This window comes from Atractosteus spatula, chromosome 11 (genome assembly GCF_055471065.1).
Source record: "Atractosteus spatula isolate fAtrSpa1 chromosome 11, fAtrSpa1.hap1, whole genome shotgun sequence".
Classification (NCBI taxonomy): Eukaryota; Metazoa; Chordata; class Actinopteri; order Semionotiformes; family Lepisosteidae; genus Atractosteus; species Atractosteus spatula.
The window spans coordinates 50,315,639-50,330,667 of record NC_142716.1 but is presented as its reverse complement, the minus strand read 5'-3'; the positions used below and the strand labels follow the sequence as shown (position 1 = coordinate 50,330,667).

Sequence of the window (15,029 nt, the reverse complement as noted above, 5' to 3'; positions counted from 1 at the left end):
GCTTTGCTAAGTTTGCATTGAGCTGTGGTATCACTGACATTAAACACCAGAAATCAAGCCAGCCAGGCGTTTTTTTAATGTATTCAGTAACTAAAAATATCTCCAGGACTCCACGTCCTGCGAAAATGAGACTTTTCGGAGAAATGGAGCACAAATTACCGAAGAGCGCCAAGATAGGCTAGAAATGTAACGTGAACATTATGAAAAGCACTGGACTCTGAAACTCGAGTCAAAAGGAAAAGCGGTTGATTTAGGACAAGTCTCGCCGCGGAGAGCGCAGGCGTGGCTCGGATTCAGCATCTCGGCGTCAGCTGGCCGGAGAGGCGGTGACGTGGAGTCGAACTCGAGTGAAAAGTTCCTGGGGCTCCGCTCCGCTCTCCACTGGCGCACGGCGAAGCTGCAGGGTCCCGCTCGGGCGAAGAGGGCTTCAGCGCAGATAGACACCCGCCTCCCGCCCTGTCACGATGTAAGGGAGAGCAAGCTTCTGTCTGCCGAGCTGTTCTGTCGGGATTTTGAGGAAAAGAGTCGGACCAAGAGCCGGAGCCGTGTGCGGGGACCAGCATGCGGGCTGCGGTGGCGAGGCTGCTGGCCGTGGCGCTGCTGTGCTGGACTGTCTGCGCGCAGTACTCCAGCGACCAGTGCAGCTGGAGGGGAAGGTGAGGGCTGCTTTCACATGTGCCTCGGGTTCACGGGTGCCTTTTCATGCTCACTAGTGCGGCGTAGTCCGGCACGGGACTCTTAAAGCATTCGTAGTTTCGCACTTCGGAGGATGCTACGTTTTTACATCACTGAGGGATTCAGTGCAGCTGAATAGAATTTAGTGTAAAGTATAGTGTGCGTGTGTGTATTTTTAACTCCTGTACGGTATATGCACATATTTAAGATACGATTTGTATCGGACATCAGGTCATAGTAACTGTAGATGTTTTTGATCGTTCTTGAATGTTTTATAAAGGTATTCTTCAAACTGCAGGAATAACTAAATATGTTGTGCTGGGACCCATGTATGTGAATATTGAGAAGTAGTTCTGTAGGCCATTTCTTTAGACATTCATTTTGAACTCTGCGCGCTACGTGAAGGCGATGTAGCGTCTGTTGGTTCGTGCGATCGCTCCCGCTGCGCGATCCTGCGGCTGAATCTCGGGGATGTGCCGAGGGACTGGGGTCTCGGAGGGCTCCGGGAGGAGGTCGCTCTGCAGTGCGGGGTGCGAGGTGCGAATCTTCTGGCCACACGCGGGCTGCAGAGCTACCTGCTCACTCGACACACACCTGTGCCAGCGAACACACACCTGTGCGCCGCTCCCGTGCGCTCTGACTGCCAAACCAAACGTGTAAACCAAAGCAGGAATAATAAAACTGTCAGATTTTCCTTTGCATGTGTATCTTACACATAAGGTTGCTCTATTACACTTTTTTCAGGTATGTTTTAAAAGTGGTTTCGGAGATCACGTTACTGATTACGAAAACACCACACAGTGACGTTTCGTGTATCAATGTTTCGTTTTAAAAGCCCATATTCGTAATGCTGGTAATGAAGCAACACTCGAAATACGCCTTCGCGTCTACGTGTGATTGTCTACTGTATTTAGATCCAATAATGTGACGATGAACTTTAACTCTGTTCTGAAGCAAACACTTGCATTTGAAGTCCCCAAACCTCACAGATGTGTATAGGGCACAGTGAGCCTTCGTTGTTCACGGCTGGTGTCTGTTTGTAGTCCGTTGTGGTCGCAGATTTACCTGTTACCGCCACTGTCCTGGACAGAAATACTGCCGCTTGAGAGTCGCTTCAGCGCTGCCAGCGGCTGTTCGAAAACTTACTCGGTTCCAATCGCCGTTTTGAATACTGTATGCTCGCATTAAAGTAGAAACCTCCAATTTAAATTACATTCAAATCCAGTTTCCCAGAAATTTGGACTGCAGTTTGGAATATAAAAAGGAGAGATTTCGCGGAATAAGGGAGGGGCTACCGCAGGAGCTGTAGCCAGGAAATGAAGTTTGCAGCCCGCTGCCCGAGCTGGGCTAGCGTATGAACTGCGTCCTGTTGAGCTTGAGGAGAGTAAATCACACCGCGTTCAAATTAATTGTTTTCTTTTTGTTTAACCTCTGCCGCGTGTTACAGACTGACGAGCCGTTTGAAATGTGCTTTCGACCTCCCGTTAGGCGATTCTCTGTGAGACTCACATAGTTTATTTTTATTTAAAAACATCGACGAATAACTTTGTGCATTGTATTCAGTAATTTTTTGCACGTAGCCACGTGGACTATATTGTTAAATATTGATTTTATTTTGCACAACCGGACGATAAAGTGTTGAGAATCAATGAGCCGTAAACACTTGGCGCCGCAGACGCTGAAATCTAGGACTACGGAACGGGGAATGAATAGATCGTATTCACACATGCAAAAACCAGAAAATCTAGATATATTTTTGTTTAATACATTGTTTACAGTTGCATGCTAACTAACCGCCCTCAAGGGTCTCGCCGAGCTTCTGAAGCAGAAATAACAGTACGGCGCTTTGAAACGGGACCAGTAATCTGGTGACGATTAGTCTCCGCGGAGGTTTCGTAACGGCGCAGAGAATTGATTTAAAGACTTAATTAAAAGCGAGGCCGTGAGGGGTGAGAGAAAACCAGGGTTCTGGTGGCAAGAGTGGACCCCAAAGGGAGAGAGACTGGTTCCCCTCTTTCAGCCCCTGGATTTGTTAAAGGGGCGTTGAGTTTCGCCATCGAGTGAGCTACCAGCTGTTGAAAATAAAACTATCCTGTATCCATTTGTCTGCTGTGTTATTCCAAGGAAAAGGGCCAGGGAATGTTCTAATTGGGTGGGGTGTTGAAGCCGGTGGTGATATCACTGATATCCTCTGTTGTTCTGCAGCACGTCTGTCACTGGCTTTTTGTCGTTCTTCTGCCAGTAACTCGCTTTACCTTGGCTGCTGCTTCTCAATACCAGGAACCGTCCTCTTCAGTGACCATGAGAGGGTGGGTCTGTCCAGGGAAGACAGACACAGGGTCCCAGTGCCTTCATACTGGAAGTTACTCTCAGCTGCTGTGCTGCATATCTGTGCTTCTCCTATTATTTGGAACATCTGTTTCAAACTCCAAGATGAAGCAATGCGCCAATTACATTTGGTTAAAGCAGTGGAAAACTGCAGGTTTTCAGTTCTTGAAATGCTGTGACTCACTGAGGCCCATGAGCCCGTGATGAGTGTTGAAGCCAGGTGAGGGGAGGCGTGTGGTTTGGGTCGAGCCACAGAGACCAGGAAGCCCCGACCAGTTGCCAGCAGGATGACGGCAATCGAACCCTACAAACAAGCCGTAATCCCAAAGATTGTTTTCGTAGTGCTTTCTCTATAGCATTCCTCCACCTTGGATTTTCATTTGGGATTAAAACTCACGCGTTCTGTGAAATGTTTATAGATTTAGTCATCCAGTTATTCAGTTACATGCAGTTATTCATTTCCAACATGTTTACTGCATTCCCCATCTTCACAGATAGATGCTTTTGTTCCAGACCTGTTGCCTCCCATGACATTTAATCAGAAACTGCAACACCTCCCACATTACTGGGAAAAAGATGCAAAGTCTGTCTTCAGATTTCTCATTTAGTTCTGTTCCATAAGGTTGTGTGCACTAGCTTTCTTCCAGATAAATAGTAAGTGTAGGTGCATTTTTCAAAGGCATGATTGCAGTTTGAGCAGAATGACTCATTAGTCATCATTACAGTGCTGACTGCCTGTTTCTGAACCACAGGAGGTGTAGAGTCCCCTGTCTTCTCGGTGGTTGGATTGGGCTTCTCTGCTCATAGCTGTGCTGTTGTAAGCTGGCTACCAAACTAAAAGCTCAGTGCTATTCCTAAAGTAGAGCTAGACACAGAGATGACTAGGAAACCAGCTGTGGAGGCAAAAGGAACAAACAGAATAGGAGGGCTTATAGTCTGCTGTTAGGTCACAGGTATCACTCTTGTTATTCCGGACATCTGAGAAGCCCAAGCAATCTGGATCTCTCTGTTCTTACAGCAGACCTCCTGAGATGAAACAGGATCATTGGGAATGGTATCAAGATTAATGTGACTCTTACAGCAGCCTGATGTTTGCGCATTTTAAGCAGTATTTGTAAGTGAGTTTACTGCAGTGCTTCAGAAGTGTTGCAGCCATCCTGCAGTGGTGAATCCCGAGTTGTCTCATATAGCAGCCTCCCTACGGACAGCAGTGCTTTTTACAAAAACTCTCTGCACTAAATATTGACTTGTTTGCACGTTCTTTGAAAACCTGACATTATTTACAAGGAGCCCGAGCATGTTTAAACATACTCCCAGCTGTTGGATGAACCTTTTGACAGCCCGGAACAACACAAGTGATATTTTTGTTCAAATCACTTCAGTCTTCAGTTGGGGCTCATGACTTGACTTAAAAAAAATCTAAAATGTTTGATTTTTTTCCCCACAAGGCGGCTCTTTACATAGTCTTTAATACTGCAGGTAACCCTCCTTCCAGTTTAACGTTTTAAGTTTAATGAAACCACTTTAGTTTTTTTAACTTCAAATATAAGTGAGTGAATAGAAGGAAAGTGATTAATTATTTTTTTTCAGGACATGTTCTGATCTCTTTGGAATGACTCATTAGGAAATTAAATTAGATGTTTTTGATGGGGTGTGGCATGATTAGGCATTGGGCACTTGATACACAGAGTTGGCAGAAAGAAGATGGATGACTGCACTTATCTGCCAGTGTAACTAGCTAGGTTAACAGAATTGCACTAATTACCTGCTGCTCTGATGCAGAATTGACGTGGTAACAAAACCTTGGAAAACAAAAACTTTTAGAGACAATGTGTATCTTCTGCACTCCTGCTTTGTGTGTTGTTTCTGAGAGAAAGTCCAGCAGCTCTTCAGGTGTCCCTCTGCCGGTCCTCTCGGAGAGCAGCTCTGCCAGAGGTGCAAGCGGTGCTGGCCGGCTGCTACCCGTGTCTCTCCTCTCTCTCTCTCAGCGGGCTGACGCACGAGACGCACGCGAGGGACGTTGAGCAGGTGTACCTTCGCTGCGCGCAGGGCACGCTGGAGTGGCTGTACCCCACGGGGGCGCTCATCGTCAACCTGCGCCCCAACACCCTCACCCCTGCTGCGCAGCACCTCACTGTCTGCATCAAGCCCATGAAGGACTCCAGGGGCGCCAACATCTACCTGGAGAAGCTGGGGGAGCTGAAGCTTCTGGTGAGGGAGCAGGAGCCCAGCCGGGTCTACTGCTTCGGCATAGAGGAGGGGTCCCTCTTCATCGAGGCCACGCCCCAGTCGGATATTAGCCGCAAAATCACCGCCTTCCAGTACGAGCTCCTGAGCCAGAGGAGCAGTGCAGACCTGCGCTCAATGGCTGGTAAGTGTTGCTAAAGCTCTACCAGTCCTGCTTTGCTGTTCTCTGAAAGACTAGCACTTGTTAATGGTTGTACAGAGCTCAGCCGTATTCATACAGCGGTGTGGACATTAGGGGTACTATGTATTTTTAGAGCCCCTGGCACAAACAGTGTCAGTGCCTTAGTCTTGTGCGTCGTGCTCTTGTCAGCGCAGGCATTGGAAGGGTACTGCTCCACGTGACCAGGCTGTCTGCTTTCATCCAGCAGCACTCTGGAGTTTCCTGTGTGCTCTGATGCTCCAGGTCAACTCTCGGGTGAAAGCTCCTGGCCGGACGCAGTGTTCAGAAAAGGGATTAATCAAGACTGTGAAAGATGTAACAGGATTAAAGAGCATGTCATTAAGTTAAGAGAGATTTGCCTTTTTGTTCCAAGTAGATAAAGTGTTGTAGCTACTTGCGAGCAACATTTATACAAAGTGTGATTCTTTGCTGCTCATGAGTAAATCAAAATGACAGGTTTGCAGTGTCCTGTGTCAATTATGGAGAGTCCTCACTGCTACTTTCCTTGGAAATCAGAATCCCACATTTTAGGGAGCAATAGGGAGAGAGATCCTGGCCAGTTCATGCAGGTTAAGGCTCTGAGTGATTCTGTTTATGCAACTTCTGTAGTCTTACTGTCACCCATTGTTTCTGCCCTTCCACTGAAAAGCTCTAGGATGTCATTGGATTTTTTTTTAGTAAATGATCATGAATGAAAATGGGAGATGTTTACAACAGGTACAAATTGGCTCTGTCTCCCTGGAACATCTCTCATGCTTACAGCTGACAGCAACTCGAAGGAATTAGTTCCAAACCAATCTGAGCCTATCTGTCTGGGCTTTTAAAATTAGGATCTATACTTTACAGTATGTTACTCCTGGTTTAAAGAATGTGGTCTGTACAAATCAAGTTTTGCCGCAGAGATTATAAATAACTGCCACAAAAATGTTGCACCACATATTGAATAAAATAAATATATTTTTCCTTCACCACGAATTGATAGGGTTTCATTGAACTACAATTCTGCTGAGCCTGACTCTCTCTTTCTCTCTGAAATTTCATAGAGATCTGTTATTAGCCTGACTAGAAAAATAAGTGTTTTTTTTTCAGACTTGCCCCACAAACTGTAATAGAAATCTAAGGCTAAGCCTCGGAGACCCCTCCAATCTAAATATTGCGCACAGTATCATTCACGTTATCTGTAAACCCGGAAGCAGCTACATGTTAAGGAGTGAGCCGGTCAGCCATACTAGAACTGTCAGATGAGGCCCAGCTCTGACCGAGGGACAGGCTGCTGCTGCAGTGAGTGAGTGCTCACAGACCGCGGAGTCTGTCCACACCGGCTCACTCCCACAGGTCCTGTTCAGGCTAAGAGTGTGTGGGCAGCTGGGCCAGCAGTCACCCACTGCCAGAGAGACGTTTGTGTGTACTGCTGTGTAGCTGCAATCAGAACATTTGTTTGCATTTTACGGTTTGATGTGGTTATAATCTTACAAAGAAAAATCCTATGAATGTAATAATCGGAATGAAAAAAGTCTGTCCTTGTTTTGTAGGCTGTGGTTTTACTCCAGTCATGTGCAATGCTTTGGACAAGCTGACAGGATCATTTTGCTCCTGGCACAGTTCTCTGCCATGCTAGTGAAATTTTAATTCTTAGCACTCTATCACTGTACAATATGCTTGGGGCAGATGTTAGGAAATTTCCTTCATCTCCTGATGGCAGCCAGCTCCTCTTAGAAGTGGTCTGGTGCTGCACAGAGCTGAGGGATGCGACAGAGCAGCGCTATTAATGTGGAAACGCTGAGCCACTGCATTCCTGTGGGAATGTTTCATGTTTGTCCTGCTGGTGATATATGTGGAAAAGAGAAACGGAGCTCTTTAAATAGAGATCCAGAATTATGACACCAGTGCAACATCAAAGAGTTGAGTTTCTGCTTTGAGCTAGCTCACTGTTATTCAGACCTTAAAAAGGAATAATTGAGAACGATGGTGGCTGTCCCAGATGCTGAGCAGCTTTGCCTGTGACCTCTTGTGTCTTCCGTGCTGCCCTGTCTGCCCTGAGCCCGTGGCCTCCTCGCCCAGTGCTCTGAAAGCACGCGCCGTCCTGCTGCTGTTTCAGGATTGTGCAAGAATGTTTCTACATGGCATGTGTCGGCGCTGCCCTTTTCAGTCAGTCCTCTGGTATTTCTGGAAGGAAAGCGAGTTGCTCCTGCGGAGGGGCCGAAAGCGTCATTGCAGGATGGTGTGGAGGCAGAAACAGGGAGGTGTTGCAGGTGTGGTTCAGCACAGCCATGCAGCGCGTTGTCTGTCTGTAGACTTGCTCTGCCTTGTGTCCTTGATCTGCAGGGCTATCGTGCCGTCCCCCCCCCCCTCCAGCCAGGGCAGTGTCAGGATTACAGCTGCAGCAGCGCAGGCTGGGGCCGCGAGCCTCCCAGGGGCTAATCCCGCACGTGCTGATGTAGCCCTTTCCCCTGCAGGCTGTCCACTCCAATCAGCTGCACCCGTTTCCCAGCCCCGCCACACAGCTGAGAACAGAGGCTGGCAGACTCCAGAGAGCAAGCTTTACTGAGACTTTGACTTATCCTTTGAGTTTCAGTCCTCATTATTACCGTGTCACCTCCTCCCATTCCTGACAATAGGTTTATCTTTTAGAGTTAGTGACCTTGGTCTAGGGTTACAGTGATGCTGCAGGCAGTGCAATTTTTATGCCCTTTGTAGGTGTACAGCCCAAACCTGTGTAATAATGGGATGGGGGGTAAGAGAAGCAGTGAAAAGCAGCCTTGTGTGAACAAAGCAGCTGTTATTAGATTGTGCAGGTCAGCTATAGCTGCACAATGTGAAGGAGAAGCAGCACTGCAGTGGCAGTGCACTGATCCAGTGGAGGTGGGAGTCTGTACAGCAGGGCTAATCAGGTGTTGGAGCTCTTAGGCCATTGCAGTGCAGGCCTGTGGCACAGCAATCTCTACATTCTCGATTGTGATCAATTGAAGCAAAGTTCTAGTTCTACCAAAAACCTGTAGTGGAGGCCTAGTATTGTACTGTGGACTAGTAGTCACTCAAGGAGTTTGGAACTGGGTGTCAGTATTTATCTGTTACAGTAGTTCAGGTGGGCGGCTGCGTCAACATGCGTAGTAATAGGTTTATTCCATGCTGAAAAGAGAAGATAGAAAACAACATTTTGGCTGTGGAGCCTTCTGCACAGATATGAAAGAAAACAGGTATATTTTTGGAATTTCCTGTAGTTCTGTCATTTTCAGTGTGTACAGTGATGTTTTACTCCTGGAGGCCTTTCACTTTCACAGAGCAGCCAGCTGACTGAGTTCAGTACAGCACATTTCAGGATTGTGAAGAGCTGCTGACCACATATAAAGACGTTTTGTTCCTAACTGGCTGCTAGCACTTTTTTTTTATAGCTACAGAGCGTGAAGGGTGATTCCTGGACTGTTAGGCCGGGGCCTGGCTGAGGAAAAAATTATTAATTAGAGCGTGGCAGCTTCCTGTCTCTCTGTGTGGGGCCAAGCATGTGGCTCTGACTCCTTCTCTTCATCTTTCAAAAGAAAAAAAAAAACCTTTATCGCTTGTCCGGAGAAGCTTGCCGCTGTGCCTTCATACTTACTGCCTGCTGTACGGATGGAAGGGGGATAAGCCAGGCTGCTCTCTGGCTCTGTTTGGAACTTGGGGTTCCCCCCCCGGCCTCCCTGGGCCTCATCCTGGGGGATCATTGAGCTGCAGCTTCGCTGGGCGGAAGAATATCAACAACCGAGTGTTCAGCACGAGAAACACAGCAGTGTGGTGGTTGGCATCGCTGCCACGCAGCTCCAGAGTAACGGGTTTGATCGCGGAGTCTGCATGTTCTCCAGGGTTTTTATTGGGTGCTTCAGTTTCTTCCCCTCCCAGAGGCATGCTGGCAGTGTCCGGCTGGCGATGGACTGGTGTCCAGAGGAAGAGCAGTCATGTGCTCTCGTCCCTGCTCTTCCCAGACGGGTTCTAGTGTGACAACATGAAACATTTTGTCCCCTGGAAACCACTTTGAGGAAAGGAGCAATCTCGGCCATTGAGCCTGTGAAGGACTTGATGTCCGAATCTTTTTTTCAACAATCTCCTCCATCTTTTTCAGCTCCCTGCCAGCCGTGCAGTGACTCTGAAGTGCTCCTGGCTGTTTGCACAAGTGATTTTGGTAAGTGTCCCGTGTTCACGAACAGTGAAGGCATGTCGAAATGCGCTATACTCACCCGCAGTGCCTGAGATGTTCCCTGTGGGAGTACAGCCAGGTATTTTACCACGCTGTCGGCAAATCGCAAGATTTGTAGTTTTGTGGGAAGATATTTTTGGGTCAGACTGGGTGAATTTGAGTATACATGTGCGTTTGCAAATTAAAAACTGGTTTCACTTTTGTTTTTGCTCAGTAGAATTTATGCTTGGCAGGACACGCAATAATTACTAGGACGCGCTGGACATCTCTTTCCAAATAGCCTGATAAATGCTGGTATACCTACAAAAGCCAAATGAAAGAGCACTTTTGTCTGAGCTCCTGAGGAGCACTTTAACCCTTTGGCATTTGGCCTGCCTCAGACCCCTGGCCTCAGATAACGAGTTTCCCCCCTCCTCAGCAGGCCCACGCCTCTGCGCTTGGAGGGGGAGGGGAGGGGAGCTGCTGGTGAGCAGGAAATGTACCATAGCAGCAGTAAACAGTCCCAGCAGCCAGGCCAATTAAATATGGGGGAGGGGGGAGGATCCACCTGAAGAGATTCTAATTAGCTTTTTCTTTTTTCATCTCAAGAAGAAGGGGCTCAGCAGCCTCTTCCATAAGCTAGGCAGGGGAAAGGCATAGGGTTTTCCCTCCCTGTCTGCTTAAGACATCTAACCATGGGCCTCATTCAGTTCTGAATGAGGGCTCCTAAATAAAGACATGGCTTCAGAGTCGTTACCAGTCCACAGCCGTTAGTTCATCTGGCACAAGAAGGAACGTTCTGCAGGAGTTCACCATTCTCTCCAAGCCAGGGCTGCTATTTCCTTTTTTTCCCCCCAAGGATGATATCCGAAGTGGCTTGAGAAATGTGTGGTCTGTGCTCCTGTTTCTGCCACACAGCAGGGAGGTGTGCAGTGGCAGCCTCCTGAGAGCCACGTAAAACTGTGAATCCTCCTGCACTTTGGAGTTGTAATCATCAGGCTGCCCAGGACAGTGCTCTCTCACCAATGAGCTGCAGAGACTAGCATGGGTCTGCAAGGTCAGGGATCGGCTGGCTGAGCAGTGCTGTCGAGATCGAGGCTTCTGCTTTCCTCTGTCAGCCCGCTGCTAGAGCCACTCTTCTCCGAACGCCTCTGCTGGGAATTTCTGCCAGTAATGCAGATCCGAGTTTACTGGCATTCCTTATCCGTTCCTTCATTTTTCCTTCATCCTTCCATTCATTACCTTAGCGGTGGCTCTGCGGCTAAGGATCTGCGCCTGTGGCTGGAAGGTTGCCGGTTCAAATCCCGCAGCTGGCAGAGGAATCCTACTCCATTGGGCCCCTGAGCAAGGCCCTTAACCCCAGCTGCTCCAGGGGCGCTGTACAATGGTTGACCCTGTGCTCTGACCCCCAGCTTCTCTCCCTGTCTGTGTGTCTCATGGAGAGCAAGCTGGGGTATGCGAAAAGACGAATTCCTAATGCAAGAAATTGTATAGGGCTAATAAAGTGATGTTATGATGTTATGTTATGTTATCCAGGTTACCGCCACAGCCTTATTGAATCAGCTCAGAAAATCAAACCCCCTGCTTGTTTGCAAGAACCCATTCTGACCCCTGTACTCTGTGACTGTGTTACTGTTTCTGCTCTCTGTTCACCGGTGAGAAACATCATAAATGAATCCCTGAGCTCTGGAGTTAGGCACTGAGCAGTTAAAATTGCTGCTCTCGCACCAGTTCTAAGAATACGAAATTACTGATTTTTTTGGTAACTATCAACCTATGTCAAGCTGAGTATTTTTGTCTTAGGTTTCTTCAATGTGTTGTGGTCCAACAAGATTAAACATTTTGTTGTCCTTTATTTCTTACCCTTATTGTCTAGGAAATGAAAATGGTGTCAAAATAAACACCTAAAGCTCAATGGTTCCTATATTATATTCACTATTATTGCGACCTTTTGTATTTTGAACATGAGTAAGAGAATACTGAACCCTGACTCCCAGGACTGGTCATGAAATATCACAGAACAGAGCCCCAAAAGACTTGGGTCTTTCAGAGTTTGCTTTCTCAGTTTGATCAACTGTGTGAAAAATAATGACAAGGACCATAGATGTCCAGGACTGGAGTTTACTGTCTGTAATTGAGCTTGAATTACTGAATCATGGCAATATTTTTTTCTACAAACTTGTATCGGCAATGCGAGCTGACAACTCGAGGCACGAGCTGAGAGAAATGTGTGGCTGACTCGTCTCTCTTGCGCTCTCTCTCAGCGGCGCGGGGCACAATCCGCGGAGTGGAGCACGAGAAGGACCAGGACGCGTCTCTGATCGCGGTGTCGCTGAGCCGGCTGTACCAGCAGAAGAGCCGCGTGTTCGCGTCCGTGGGCGGCCGGGCGCGCCGCTGGGTGGGGCACGTGCGGACGCTTCTGGAATGCGGGGTGAAGCCCGGTGAGGGCGAGTTCCTCTTCACCGGTTCCATACGTTTCGGCGAGGCGTGGCTGGGCTGTGCACCGCGCTACAAGGACTTCCTGCGGCTGTACAGTGAGGCCAGACAGCTAGGGACGAACCCCTGCCAGGTCGACACGGACTGAGCCAAGCTGCTGCGCCCTCACCCCCAGAGCACTGTGGGCCCAGCTGAGTGACTGGGCCGGGACTGGCGAACACAGCCGGCTCTCCTGACTGACGGAGGTACGAGCTCTTGAATGTTGCCAAGCAACGTCGCTGGACTTGAACTGTTTCTTACAGCCATTTTCAAAGCCGGGATTTTCTGAGAAAAAAATCTCTGAAATGTAAGGCTGCCATTTCTTCAACGCAAAAAAAAACCCTAATGTTGGACTGTAATGTCTTAAAATGAAGCTGACGTAGCAGAAGCTGGTATATATCGTGTACATTGCTGTAAATGTGAAAGAACATTGTAAGAGAAGTTCCAAATGCTTTGTAAAAAGCTTAATGTACAGTTTGAAGTTGTTTCTTATGACAGAAATGTATTAAGCTAAACCTGCTTTTGTTTTTATGGTGTTTTTAAGAAATGTGCAATTTCAGCCTGTAATTTTTCTTCAGGCTGCTAAATTGTAAAGGCCTTCTCTTCCAGAGAATAAAGGCATCCTGAAGTGAACTATCCCCTCTGTTTCTGTCTGCCCAAATGTTTTGGAAGCCTTCATGACTTCTGTGGCTTCACTGTTAATTATTGATGTTAAAAATAGTGAGTGTCCTTGAATGTATGAGTGACAGAACTTCTGATATTAGCACAGCCATTGAGAGAGCAGTGTTGATAGTGCTGTGCTCTCGATTTTCCTAATTCAGAAATCTCCTCGCATGCACCCATTCAGGCTTTCTGACCATAAGCTTATTATCATTGAAGTGACCTTCCTGTTAAACACTCAGCTGGTCTGGAACTGGGGGCACAGGAGCAGGGAGAATAACGTATGAACACGATTGTCCTCAGGATGAAGACCAGCCTGATATGGATTACTTCTGTCTTGCTGTAGAAGTAGATGTACTATGCCTGAGGGCGTTTAACAACACTATTACAACAACAGTGTGGATGCAAGGTATCGATCGCCACAAAGAACAAGAAGGAAGGGGGACACCAGTTTGCAAAGATGCAAGAAGGAGCCGATTGCAGGCGACTTCCTGTCCCCAAGGTCTTGCTTCCTGGAGTCGGAGGGGAGAACGTCTGTTGTTTGTGCTGTTTCCTAAACCTGCAAACTGTGACCTCCTGCAGACAGGCTGCACGACGAGGCCAAGCCGTTGCCTCACCTCTCCTTTAAACACCCTGCTGAGGTCTGAGGGGCAGGTCTGTGAGGATTCACTCCGGCTCGAGCTGAAAATAAGCCGAAACTCTAATGGGAGACATGCTGCCAGGCATCACCAGGCAGAGGGTCAATCTTGTGTGCGACTGTGGCATCTATGAAAACTTGAAAATGTTTTGAAAAAGAAAATCAAATTAATTTTAAACATTCCGGTAATTCTCCTGCCTTGGGCCGCGGCGCACAGATGTGTTTTTCATGCTGAAGAAAGGCCTCTTTGTTCACGCCGAGCAGCTCTGGCAGGCACTGAAGCCGAGGGATTCATGCCGCAGAAAGTGGGCCACGAGCGGAGACCGCGCTGCAGCACGAGGCCGGGCTGCTCCCTGCTGCTGCTCCTCGGGCAAGGCAAGGCGGCAGTGGTGCTTCCCTCCCCAGTGGAAATGTGCGGAAGTCCCGGTGGTGCAGCGGACAGAGCTCCTAGTAACGGAGAAGACAAATGTCATGGTAGTATTGCCCACAAAAGTTAACTGCTGTCTTGCTTTTTTCTTGATCTGGAGTGCTGTGGTCAGGCTCTCCTCTTCCAGACTTCTTGGGCAGCGCCTACTCTTCCCGTGGGCCTCGGAGCACCCTGCTCCTGGCAGCACGACCCGCCTGCAGTTACCGGAGCGCCCGAGTGCCACGCGAAGGCCTGAGACCTCTCTGCCCGCTGCCTGCCTCTCCTCTAGCACAGCTGGCAGCACAACGCCCAGCTCTGTCCATCGTCCTGCATGCTCACCGTGCTGTGGAAAGTTAGCCCTAACGAATTATAATTAGTCCTTGCGTTGCCGTGAAGTAATTGCAGGGTAGCTCCTAACGGCAGGGACTGTCAACTTCCTTTTTAGATTATTTTTAATTTTTTGGCAGATATTTGACTTCTGTTGCCATGGTGATTGTGGCATCTTCCCATAGAATTTCAGGCTCCAAACGCCATGTGGTTCAGGCCAGGACGCGATCTTCTTGAGCCGACCAGCCTGAGCTGCAGTGAGTCCTCTCTGGCGGTCAGGCAGGGCTGTGGACACTGCGACTCCACCTCCAGCCAGCACAATGAGAGTCCAGTCTGAGCCGAGAGCTGCTGGAGTCAAATGGGGGTCTGGGTAACCGTATATAAGAGGGATATTTAGATGATGGAATTGCTTTCTAAACTGGAGCATATATTTCCAAAAGCCTCATGAAGGACAGGGTTTTCTTTGATTTTGAGTAAAAGTGTGGACCAGTAGGTGGTGCTTTTCTCTCTGGACAGGAGTTTCCAACCCATTGCCCCATTATGGGGAGTGGGGACACAGTTTTTAGGTGTTGTGATGTTACACAGAGGTCCTGACTAAAGAGCTCATGCTCATTGTTCAAGCAAAATTCTGTTCATCCTAAATTGCTGCCTTAAATTCTTGCTTATCCAATTGAGCTGCTGTGCAGTGGAACTGCTGGAACGTATATAGCTAAAGTAGTTCAGGTGGGTAGCTGTGTCAGCATGCGCAGGCTGCAAAGGAACAAGTAATAAGTTTATTCCATGCTCAAAAGAGAAGAAAGAAAGCACAACGTTTCGGCTGTGGAGCCTTCTTCAGGTGTGAGAAAGATGGGGCAGTCAGCAAAGATAATATAGCCTGGGAAAACAAAATCCAGGAGAGAGGAGGAGACGGGAGTAGGGGAGAGGCAGCGTGGCCAATCAAGTGATGTGAGGTTGAGAGAGGTCA

The 15,029-nt window shown here is 48.2% G+C and overlaps 1 protein-coding gene across 1 annotated transcript; it reads left to right on the top strand.

Moving 5' to 3' along the window:
- The first annotated feature begins 230 nt into the window (after positions 1–230).
- Positions 231–12,668, top strand: LOC148824326 (meteorin-like protein). Its single transcript, XM_088927215.1, has 4 exons — positions 231–656; positions 4,992–5,374; positions 9,507–9,566; positions 11,825–12,668. Exons 1-4 carry the CDS (start codon positions 562–564, stop codon positions 12,142–12,144), a joined length of 858 nt encoding a protein of 285 aa, XP_088783341.1. The 5' UTR covers positions 231–561; the 3' UTR covers positions 12,145–12,668.
- The last annotated feature ends 2,361 nt before the right edge of the window (positions 12,669–15,029 follow it).

Excerpts from the sequence above, each read along its gene's own strand:
- LOC148824326 (XM_088927215.1), top strand. The coding sequence starts at position 562 with ATGCGGGCTGCGGTGGCGAGGCTGCTGGCCGTGGCGCTGCTGTGCTGG. Across the intron at positions 5,375-9,506 it reads AGACCTGCGCTCAATGGCTG|CTCCCTGCCAGCCGTGCAGT; the intron begins GTAAGTGTTGCT and ends CATCTTTTTCAG. Across the intron at positions 9,567-11,824 it reads TGTTTGCACAAGTGATTTTG|CGGCGCGGGGCACAATCCGC; the intron begins GTAAGTGTCCCG and ends GCTCTCTCTCAG.